This window comes from Ascidiella aspersa, chromosome 1 (assembly GCF_963924565.1).
Source record: "Ascidiella aspersa chromosome 1, kaAscAspe10.2, whole genome shotgun sequence".
Classification (NCBI taxonomy): Eukaryota; Metazoa; Chordata; class Ascidiacea; order Phlebobranchia; family Ascidiidae; genus Ascidiella; species Ascidiella aspersa.
Window position 1 is genome coordinate 6,148,844 of NC_139447.1, and position 12,273 is coordinate 6,161,116.

At 35.5% G+C, this 12,273-nt stretch overlaps 1 protein-coding gene across 1 annotated transcript in view; it reads right to left on the bottom strand.

Moving 5' to 3' along the window:
- The window catches only part of LOC146166749 (inter-alpha-trypsin inhibitor heavy chain H3-like), a 31,655-nt gene that overhangs the window by 5,470 nt on the left and 13,912 nt on the right, over positions 1 to 12,273 (bottom strand). The window contains exons 15-25 of the mRNA XM_083381693.1: positions 11,447 to 11,586; positions 10,284 to 10,457; positions 9,576 to 9,713; positions 8,798 to 8,945; positions 8,075 to 8,285; positions 7,062 to 7,191; positions 6,583 to 6,709; positions 5,414 to 5,639; positions 4,417 to 4,496; positions 1,322 to 1,449; positions 197 to 363 (exon numbers count right to left, since the gene is read on the bottom strand). Of these exons, the coding sequence (XP_083237819.1) occupies positions 197 to 363; positions 1,322 to 1,449; positions 4,417 to 4,496; positions 5,414 to 5,639; positions 6,583 to 6,709; positions 7,062 to 7,191; positions 8,075 to 8,285; positions 8,798 to 8,945; positions 9,576 to 9,713; positions 10,284 to 10,457; positions 11,447 to 11,586 (1,669 nt within the window). The remainder of the gene's footprint in view (positions 1 to 196; positions 364 to 1,321; positions 1,450 to 4,416; positions 4,497 to 5,413; positions 5,640 to 6,582; positions 6,710 to 7,061; positions 7,192 to 8,074; positions 8,286 to 8,797; positions 8,946 to 9,575; positions 9,714 to 10,283; positions 10,458 to 11,446; positions 11,587 to 12,273) is intronic.

A 12,273-nucleotide genomic window follows, 5' to 3' on the forward strand; every position in this document is an offset into this window, starting at 1 on the left:
AATACTATCCGGTTACGGTAATCGTTTAAAATGTATCCGGATATCAGATGGCAAAAAAAGTCCTCGGTTAACTGGTTAGCCGCTATCCGGATAGCACAACTCTAGCCGTCACCTGATTAGACTTTACCGTGAAAATCTAACAGTTGTCACAAGCGAGAAACCAAAAAGTGTAGGCTAGAGCGATGGGGAATCTTACCGAACCCGCCAGCACCTACAACCAATGCTGCTAGCCTGGGAACAGACGTGAAGGCAATCGTTGTGGTAGTAGGAGCAGCTGTGGTGGTAAGGGCTTCTTCCAGCTCCTTGATGTCTTCCGGCTTAAGGACGATCATGGAAGTGATGCCGGGCGTCACAAAGTCGAACCTGAGGAGAAGTTGTTTTGTAAACACAAGTTTTGTAAAGAGTTCATTTTAAAATGAATTAAGTCCCAGAAAAATTAGGTCGAAGTCAAGTCCATTTTAAAAGAACTTAAGTCCAAGTCAAGTCATTTTTAATAAATAACAAGTCAAGTCCTAGTCAAGTCATAATTAGAGCAAAGTCAATTTCTAGTCAAGTCCTTGTCATAAAAGTGAAACGTTAAACTATTTTAATTGGTAAACTACTCCTATTATGAGCAGTAACTAAAAAATAACACGAAACGCAACATAAAGCAAGCAAATTGTTTTATGTTCAAAACTTGAGATAAATAACCCAATTTTATAATTAAAAAATCATTTCATTTGAACCCAAGTCATTTGTCAACACTTTTAAACAAATGGTATAGTTTGGCTGTTGGAACCTTGTTAATTGTGGTATTTTGAGGGGCACCGAAGCGACTTGTTAGAGTTTAGAGTTTAATTGTGTATATTTTGTTAGCGGATAAAAACTTCGGATCATAATGGTTGGAGGTATTTGTAGTAAGACGTAGTAAGAATATCAAAGCCCATACAGAAGTAGGAAGCATTATAAACGTTTCGAATAACTCTTTATTCATTTTCAACATAGTCATGTTGAATCAATAAAACAATGTTGAAAATGAGTAAAGAGTTATTCCATTTGTTCAAAAAAACAAAACTGTTTACTAAATTCAGAGCCCGTGCGATGAACTTTTCAATTTTTAGAAAATTGCATCTAAATGCTTTACATGATTACATTAGCGCGAGGAAAGTGTTTTCTCTTCTTTTGAATGTTTATGAAGATATAATTTGGATAATTTCAAATTGTTTTTTAAGACCTACATATAAACACAGTATAAATGAGAGTATAATAGCAACATTAAAAACGTAAAATGTCACAGACACACTTCAGTTATTCGTTGAGTTAATTATTCGCAGATGCTTACTGCAAGGATCGGTTCAAAGCGATTTTCTTAAGGTTCTCCTCAATGGTTTTGTTTGTGGTCGCGTCGATTTGACGAAGAAGGTGTTTGAGTTGCATGAAAACATGTAAACGCTGAGTGAAATTCAACACCTGAGGAAATAAACGTATTTCAGTCAATGTTGTAAAAGTCATTTTGATGACTTAAGTCCAATTCAAGTCTTTTCGAATAGTCCCATTTCGAAGTCATCGGTTGCCCGAGTCAAGTCCCAGTCAAGTCATAATTATGGCGAGTCAACTTCAAGTCAAGTCTGTGTCATAAACAATACTTTTATACTACTAAAACTGGTAAACTTCCAGAATTATCTAGTTGTCCAAGGTTGCTTAGTAGGGCGTTTGTTGCGCGAAGTGCACAACCTTGTACGTGACTTTAGGTGACCTTGAGTGACCGAAAGTGTGCGAAAGTGTTCTGAAGCAAACAAATATATAACGTTGCATTTGTCAATGGAGTTTCGTTGGATTATGGCTATGCGTATTGTTGAATTTCAATTTCATTTCATGAAAGACAAACGTTTTTGGAATTTACGTAGAATTTTAGATTTTTATAATGACATAAATTATTTGAGAGGAATCAGGTGGCACTATGTAAAGACAAATTGTATTGAATTCTCGACAAGCTTTCGTACAACCGTGCTCCATCAAGTAGAAATGAAAATAGCTAAAATGCACGTAAAAGCAAAAGCACTAGTAAAAGGCTATAACAATATTGAAGACTAACATATCCATAAACATATGTTTGGAAAGACGTGTGCGACTGACGAAATAACAATACTAACAGGAGGTCTGCGCTTTAAACTACGTTGGCGATTGCGTGTAGTAAGGCGAGCTACGAGGCGTAATGTGACATAATTACACGCGCTTGTGCTTCAACGTGTATTTTAATTATTTTTATTTCTACTTTGACCTGATGAAGCACGGTTGTGCGAAAGCTTGTCGAGAATCCAATACAATTTGTCTTTACTTAGTTTATTAATGACCTAAGTTGTCTGGTGATTTACATAGAGCTGATTTCAAATCACTTTTATTCCTCGTTTTTATTGATTGGATATTAGGTGCTATATCATTTATTGGCTTCAAAACAACACAAAACACATATACTTCAAACCACATATACAACCACATTGTTTATACTTTGTTTAAACGAAATAAAGTTCATATACAAGTATTTGGAATGATTTATTTTACCATTTATCTCTATTTGGGTACACTTTTATCTCTATTTGGGTACATAGTATATTAGTCCTCATATTCGTCCTTCTATTCGTCAGTACAACGAAATACAACGAATCAATGTACACAGTTCAGGTGTTATGTATCAACTTGATTTATTTGAACATTATAGTGAACTGATTAGAGAAAGTGCTAGCATGGAACTTCAAAATAATTATGTTATCTGACAGTGGTCGTTAGGTTTAAATAACATTGTATTGCTCCATACGCACCCATGATATTAAATTGTAATTTGACGCTACTCATACGAACAGGACATTTTATTTTCCTATACGAGTAGTCTATTCGAAAATGAATGTTGTGTGCAATATATGCGCCTAATTCAAAAATGAACGTAAATTCATTAGGGCTATAGCAAGTGATAGCTGCTAATGCCTTCTCGTTATAACTCAGACCAAAGAGATTGTTAAAGTCTCTTTGCTCAGACTGATCATTTTGGTCTAATTGATTTTTAATTGCCTGTATAGCAGTGTACATTCTTCAGTTTGAAAACGATTTTAAGTGTTTATAAGCACTTTGAATTTGTAGCTGATAAGAAAGGCGATTATTTTTGGACCTAAAAATTAAGAAATTTTGACAAATTTTACCTAAAAATAATTTATTTTGACAAAATTTTGACCTGTTAGAAATACATTGATTTAAATAACCTAGGCGTCTTTAATCACGTGTTTTTTATACCTTATATTGCTCCAATGAAGATATAATACGGTTAATGTGACTTTTGAATATAAATCAAAACTAATTTTTTGATGAAATTGAACAATAAATTAAAAAAAAAAACTGAACGACCAATTGCAAAAAGCTGACTATAGTTTTTCTTTTAATTTTGTAAACGATTGATGTGCATTTTTATTCGATTTTGACTTAAAAAAATTCTAACAAATTTTGACCTAATATGTAAATTTTGAAAGCATTAGAATTTGCACAACTTCGCAAACACACTCCTGACCTTAAGGCCGTAAAAATCAAAATATTGTCTTCCGGAATGCCTAACCATGTCGTTTAACTGCTTGAGAATCTGACCTGTGATTGGTTAGTTTAAACTTACGGCTTCGAGTGTTTGGATTAAACTACATTTTCATAAGTATTTGGTTGGTCAATTACAAGTACGTGTTTGTGTGGCAGATTTATTTGTTATTCGCATTTTGTGTCGAAGCAATGTTAAACTCACCTTAGTGTTGTATATTAATCAGCGTTTTTCTTTTGAACATTTCCCTTTCGTGAGCCTTTGGGCTTGTGTATTTCAGACAAGCAATTCGCTTAAAAACTACCCTTCTTTATTGTCCTAGAGTGCGCTGATATATTTGTAAGTGGCTTCTGCATTATGCTAACTGAGTGTTTCTCAGCCTTTTATGGCTAGCGGCACGCCTCAGAAATAATAAATAGATTGCGGCACCCGTACAAGATTTTTCTGTGGGTAATTTACTATAGTGTCACTTAATTAACTGAACTGGAACAACACACATCAACTCCACACAATGTAGTGGTTATAATTGGATTTATTTCACTCTAATCTTTTAAAAAAGTTGTAAGAGTTGAATAAAATCCGATTCTTAAAAATTCTCAAATTTCTCTTGGCACCCTTAAGCATTGGAAATGGCACCCCGGTTGAGAACCACTGTAGGCTACTAACTTGCTCCGCTGATCTATAGGTTAAAACTGGTTGTTCGTTCATCAATTAATACTATTCTAATCACCTTAGTCTATTGTGGTTGGCTCGCGAGTTAGTCACGCAACCTGGGTTTGGAGTCAAAAGAAAGTGTTAATTAGAACGCCCTTCTATTGTATAAAGAACTTAAGTTCAACTAGCTGACTCGAGCCCCACACTACCTTGTCTTCGTCGTCGCAAACACCGATCGACCTCGGTTGAATGTCCTCCGTAAAGACCTTCTCTGTTGTTCGTGTTCTTCCTGCAATTAATGCGAATATATTCTAGTATCGTACATAATTTGTTGGGCAATTATTTTTTGACTTGGCAAAAAAGTAAGAACATTTTTTTATCATGTTAGGTCATAATTTTTCAAAATTATTTAGATAATGCACAAAAATGGAATATAAAATTACCAAAAACTGTAATGTTTGCATATTAACAGACAGTAACAGCTGGATAATTCTAGTTTTCTAATTCAATAAATTAGAGCAAAATACGTCTAATATAATTCAGATTTTCTCGAAAATGCTACTTTGTCCAACAGCATTTTTTTATTATTTTACCTTTTCAAACAGCATTATTTCTCAATCATTACAAAGAATTTGAGTGATTTTTTCTGTCTAAAAAGCATATGCTATGCTAAAACATAAAATTAGCACACAAATATTACTCATTCCCATTATTATGACAATAAATTGCGACTTAAATCAAATTGATTGTGAATAGGCCTAATTAAGTGTAATTCGGTAATTCTAATTCTTAATCTAATTTGAAAAGGCTAAAAAATATCTAGTTGTCCAAGTCTTTAAATACAAGGATTACAAAGAAATCTGGGATTATACATTTGTCGGAAAACATTTCCCTACAGACCAACGGAGAGCGACCAAGTAATGCCAAAAGCAAATATGGCCGAAAACTATGTTATCTCTAACTGAATTTTACAATATGTTTTTATGAGCAACGAAACATGCACATACAAATGTGTGTTAACAACTGTGATCTAGCCCTTCTGAAGCTGTTTTTTGACCAACGATCACGGCTTTTAGAAACCTCAGTGCAGTTCTAACCTCACTGCAGGCTATTTGTTTTTCTAGCCTGTCCTGCTTGCATCATTGATCGACAGATTCGGGGTGTATGTATTGCTCATAATGGCGTGAAATTGAACCTGACGCTCACCTTTAAAGCTATAGGAAATGGTGTCCTGAGAAACTTGCCGACGATGGCGAGGCCTTGCCACTATGGTCACATCGTCGGTCTGCATCTGCCCACTAATGATGAGCTCGCCACCGGCGTAGTAAGCGGGGAAAGTGGTCTCGGTCGTCTCGATCAGCTTATCTCTCTCATACTCCACAACAACATCGGTCAGGATAGGGTTCGAGATCGACTCGAAAAAGGTGGCGATCTGGAAAACGCCGTCAAAAGCGTTGTGTGGTATTTTTATGTAGAAATAGACTTAAAATGATCTATATAGCTTCCGGAAGTGGTTTAAAATGCCTCATCAACCGTGTGGTAAATAAACAGTTTTAGTCGACCTTCAGGAGTTTAGTTGACCTTTAGGAGGAACCTGATCCTGTAGCTAAGGATTTTTCTCTTCTCTCTCCTCTATAACGTCTTCCAGGTGAGCCGGGATTTTAACCCCTGACCCTAGGAACTTGCATTGTTGCGTGGATGAGTTGGAAGTATTGTATTAGGGATGTCCGATAATATCGAATCGAAGACTATTCCCGATACAGAGTTTAGTATCGGTACTCATCCGATACTAGGCTGGTACCGCTCCCGATCCGATACCAATTTAACATAGGAATTTCAGTTCTAATTGGACATTAGGGTTGAAAATAACTAGGGAAGTTTGGATGTGCTTTAAAGCGTTCACGAACTAGATGTTGAAAAACGACAATGTGGTGCTTTAGCATACCTTTGTTATTTAATAGGTTTTTGGAAGTAAGGAATTTCCGCAGACAGAAAATGTAAAAAAAAAAATTCTGGCTTTCGTATCAGATGATGGTAAGAATGTTAATAACAACAGATATAAAACAGAAACCTTATGAAATATAGGCATCATTAGTTGTTCGAAATATATATATTTGTAAAATTTACAGATCCAATTTAATTTTATATAAATGTTTTTCTAAACAGTCTTAACATTATTTGTTATTTATTGGCAAACTTTGAATTGCAGAAAAAATAAAACATTGCCTAAATCTTCTTTTGCGGTATAAACTGTGTAGGTCACCTTTATCAGGGGTGCCAAGCCGCATGAAAAAACAGCATGCCATTAAAACGTACCGTAAATTAAATAGCAAATAATAAAAATGCAAATAAACCAAAAAGAACTGTCAACTCACTTGCACATGGGCATCAATGTCCATAAAAACTTGAGTTGAAAATCCTTTGTTTTGTGCAGCGATCTTTTTAAGCGACTTCATGTCGACTAGACTTCCAAATCCGACAGTGTTGATTGCAAAGCTGTCACTGTAATATATAATCTATGTTAACGGATTATAGGAGATTATTGCTTCAGAATAACTATTTTTACATTTTCAAGGTAAAAGCTTTATAGGCCTTCATTGTAGAAAAATAATCACAGTTTGTTATATAACACGGAGGTATTGACGTTGCTTAATGTGTCTATAACCTCTGATCGGCGAAAAATAGGAAATAAAAAAAAAATAGGATAAACCACTGATAAAAGAAACACACGCTAGTTTTATTAAATAGAAGGTGCGTTTTTATTGACTCTAGAAACAATGTTGTATTGTATCAAGGCAGGGGTGGGCAGCCTTTTTCTAGTATCGGTCCACTATCGGTTAAACGGATAAATTACTTGTTCAAGATGTAGACTCCCTTTTCAATAGTTCTGGGGTTTGTGATGCCAATGTTTGGGCGACCATCAGTTAACAGAAGAATCATGTCGGCTGCTGGGAGAAACCCAAGTGGTCCACCTAGAGCGGTGCCTGAAAAACAAAACCAACCTAAGTATCAGTAAAGAATAATTTTCTTGTATATACTCCGCAACTAACTGTGGTAAACGTTGCAATTCAGTGAAAAGGGTACTTTGCGCAATATTCGTCACGTTTGAATTTTCCTATGTGCACCTTGTTTAAAGCTGTAAAATGAGTAACGTTGTTTTGACACAATGTGAAAGGTAAACGGTGTTATCGAGAAATAGTTTTACTTTTTCATAGTAAATATTTAAATCGACTTTATTGGGATTATAGAGAAGGCCTAAACGTTTTTATCGAGTAATAATCGGTTAATTTGCTGAAATAAATTATTTTTTGTGTTATGTTTTTTGCTTAAAACGAATTAATCCTATGTAATTTATTGATTCACTAAAAGTCTGCTTTTTGCGGTGAAAAGGGCCTTTGCCGCAGTTTTCCCGCTTTTCCGCGTAAAAGAGTCTTTAAACATTTAAGCTAATGTAATAATATTTTTTTGCTTGAGATAGTTAGCTCCACTTCATTAGTGGGTAACAACCTTTTGGCTTGCGCACACTTGGTTAAATTCAGTTTTTGCTCTATTTTCAAGCTTCTTTACACAATTGTTTATGTATCATTGTAGTGCATTTAGTATATATATATATATTCGAGTCTTCAAAGTTGGTATTTTAAATGGAGAGTTTTCATTTTTCGACTCACTGTCTCGCCCGATCGTTAAATTCGGCGAGATCAGTGGTGGAGCATGGCTCATCAATAATATATTTAGTCATAAATGTTGACCTAAATAGTGCGCACAAAACTTACATGATTGTTTTCAAGTAAAATATTTCAAGTTAAATTACATGAATTATTTCAAGTAAAATATCTATTGACTCAAAGTAATATTAACTTTTCTTACCCTCAATTCCCTTTTTCACGTATTCCCTCAGCGTCAGGATAGCTTCGTATAGAGCTGCCTGTATATTCGTGCCCCCTCGAGGTCGAATTTCGGCGAGGAATTTGTTTGCCTTACCCACGTTTTCGGGGGTGACTGGAACCATTGTTACGTTGGGTCCGGCCGGTTCCCAGGGCGTCACGGTACCGTTGAAAACTAGGATGCCGAAAGCGTCCTGAAAGAGACATGCGTAGCTTTAAATAACAGTGTTGTAAACAAGTCATTTTGAAATGACTAAAGTCCCAGTCAAGTCATTCGAAAATTTAAGTCCAAGTCAAGTCTTTTCAAATGAATAACAAGTCAAGTCCCAGTCCAAGTCATCGGTTGCCCAAGTCACGTCATAATTAGAGCAAGTCAACTTCAACTCAATTTCTTGCCTTAAAACTATTACGTCAAAGTGTTAGAACTGGTAAACTCGTCCGATTGTGAGTAATAACTCAAGTAAAAAAATAAATTAAATGCAAAATATAGCAAGAAAATTGTTTTATTTGCAAAAATTAAAATACATAACCAAATTTTAGATATAAAAATAAAAACACTTTATTTCAAGCCAATTCATTAGTCCAAAAGACTTAAGTCAAGTCTCAAGAAGCTCAAGTTAATGGTACTCCGACTGTGCAGGAAAAGTTTACAGTTACAATACGATGTCCGCATTATATTACAGCTGAAAAAAAATAGGCAACTTACAAGCGCTCCAAGATTGGCCAGGATACTGGCCATTGCTGATCTCACTTGATCCATCTTGTGGCCATACATAGATCCCGAAATGTCTAGAGCGAAGACAACTCTTTTCGGGATCGGCAAGCCTTCTGGGTTGATGAAATGTGCGAAGTAGCTGATAGGGGAGGAAACTTTCATAAGGTCAAGTAGGTATGGAAGACAACTACAAATTATTTTGGGCGACCCTGGATAAATGTTCACTGTGTACGAGAACTTGTGTATTGTGAGTTGGACTATAAATATGGAGAAGATTGTAAGCATAATAATTCAACATTGTTTTCCAGTTCTAAACCTGTGAGTTGATCAGATTTTGGCTAACTGCATAGAAAGTGTTTGGAATCTAGGGAATGATACATTGAACAAGAATAAACAAATAAGTTTATGTAGTTATCCAACTAGATTCTATTAAGAAAGGAGTCAACTATGATTCGAGTGTAGGTGCGCATATTTGATTAGCGTCTGATCATAAAAATTGTAATGTTATACGTATTTTCTCAAAGGCTCAATTTATGTCAAAACACAACTAAAACACGAGACGACAAAACTAATACATTTATCTACGCACTCTTTATTATCCAATTATTGTTACTTTTAACATTAATGGGCAGCTCGAATCAATAACCACAAGGTATTTTAGCTATCCTAAATCTTGAATCTTGACGTTTTATCCTAAATATTTGTTGTCAGTTTTTAAAGCTATATTCTCGTGTTGAATTGTGTTTGGCGTTAAGTTCCTGATCATTACCTTCCGGCCAGTACAAAATCTCCCTTCTTTCTGCTCAACGTCAGGTTGTAATCGACTGAAAACTTCCCGTTGAGTCCGAACGGGGAGATTGCCTCCTGCTGGGTGACCGACGGCGAGTATCTGATTTCGGCCGTGCTCCTGCGCACATTTAACACGAATTAAGGGGCGTTTTCGGCATTGATCCGTTGGTATTAGATCCATAGATAGGCAATCAAACTCAGGTCGAATTACGCATACCCTTTGTGGAATTGCAGTGTTTTTCGGATGAACTATAGTTTTTCTTTTTTACTTAGTGCAATTTCAATTAGTACAGTTTCAAATAAATAGCAGTGCAAAATGAAATTGATTGTTTAAACGTTGGGTTTGCTAGAACTAACGAAACAAAGTTGCTGTAAAAGTTTGCAATTTACAACACCACGAAATGTCGATTTAGCTTCGCAATCTAAACTTGAGAAAAATCAGCTTATTTCGTTGGACGCCTTTGAACACTTCTTCAGGGCAATATAATTGCAACTATAGGCGAAAAAACATATACATGACATACCCGACAAGCCGTAAAAGAAAAACAACAAGGACCACGTTATAACGTTGTAATTATATTTCCCTGCAGAAGATTGCCCGAACAGGTAGTCGAAACGTTTGTACATAAATAAGCCTTTGCCGTAAGTCTTTTTTTGTTGAACATTAGAATATACTTTTCCTAATTACCTATTCTTCGACACGCTAACTCCGGGTACTTCGGTCGGTCCAGCCACTGCCGTTTGGTCTGTTTCGAAGCCGAGAACTCGGACAGACTCGATCACTTCAGTCTCACAAATGGAAACATCAATGCTGAAGAAGTCAACCGGTTGGAGCATGCGAACAGTGACGTCGTACAAGAACCTTGACAAAAAGTGTACAGGAAGATGTCGTGTCAATAAGTATCAAAATGCAGTGCTTAGAGAACTGGGGTCCTAGTTTTAGCGTTTCCATTAGGGCCTAATTAAAATATTAGTGTCAATTTTTTTTTTTTTTTTAAGAAAATAGATCATTAAAAAAAAACGGTTTCACTTTCACATTTTTGCACCGAAATCAGCTGATTTATAAGGTCTATTTGCATTGTGACGTCAATTTATGACGTCCTTTTTTGATTTTTTGTTTGACTACCGTGGCCACGCGAAGCAGAAAAAAAAATCAAGAGGACACGTTAAAAAAAGTTCAAGAACCCCTCGATTAGAGGTATGAAGCTATTGAACTGAACCAACAATGCGCGATCCACGTCAATTGCAAGTCAGGTCATTAGAATTCAAATACAACGATTTAAAATAAATAATAATCGATCAACCTGTTTTACCTATTTTACGTAGCAACTACCAAAACAAAACAAATAACCAGCAAACTGTTTTTCGCCAAATGTAAAGTGTATTTAACTAAAACTGTATTTAATTAATACCCTTAATTTTAATCTAAGTTATTTAATTTGTCGTTTGTCCAAAATCTATATGTCAAGTCAAGTCATTTGAAAACGATGTTTTAAGTGCACTGAAGTCAAGATTTTAACTTGGGAACACTGATTGTCACTCAAAGTATGGCATGATCAGTCTATTTGACATAAAACATTCTCATTTAAAAGACACCATATCAACTAATTGGTCAAATTCCTGGCAATGCTTTATTTAAAATCCTCAAATGATGTGTTTTGAATATCATAAAATTTACTCGTTGTAAAAATAAGACCAAATGTAAAGTGTTAGATTAAATGTGTTATTCACTCAAACTATCTATTGGCATTTGTAACAGAGGTTTGTTAGCTTACTTCAATAGACAAGTGTAACCATTTAAGAAGCCGCTCACCGAGTTTTTCAAGGTACGCTAAGCAACACTGTTCTTACTTGCCAAGCTTTCGCTGCAGCAGTTCCTGGTAGGTCAGAACGAAGGTAACCGTCTTCCTTGGTGCGAGGTTGACCGAGGTTTTGAAGACAGAATTCGATGTGTCTCTAGCGGCCACGTGACCAGCAGTCAGGTCCCGTTCCTGAGTTATGTAATTGCAGTGTCGTAAATAAGGCATTTTGAAATTACTCAAGTCCCAGTCAAGTCATTCGAAAAATAATTTAAGTCCTAGTAAGGTCTTTTTGAATAAATACACATTATAATTAGAGAAAGTCAATTCCAAGTCAAGTCTTTTGCAAAAACAACAAGTCATCAATCAACAGCGTTGCAAACAAGTCCCAGTAAAGTCATTCGACGATAACTTAAGTGCAAGTCAAGTCACTTGTCCAAAAGACTTAAATCAAGTCAAGTTATTTTGGTTAAACGACTTAAGTAAAGTCAAGTCATTTGGAAGCAGTGACATAAGTGCTCTTAAGTCAAGTCAATCAAGTCAATGACTTTACTCATTACAACACTATGCAATTATTATATCAACCTGTGTCACTATGATTACCAGGACTTAATCGAAGGGCGACCTGTTCGGATATTTGTAAACCCGGCGTATATTCGGTATGGTGCTGATTATGTATTAAAAGAGATCGGCTAGTTTAGGGAAAGTTGCTTTTTTTATTTAAATTAAACTGGCATCGCGATAGAAGCCATATTCTATAACCTGTAATGTTATCAAACACTGTATAAAGCATTTTTGTCAAACGAAAAAGTGTTACCTCGGCGTTTTTTGAAATACAACATTCTACAAACGAAGCACTAGTATATGTAAGTTACATTG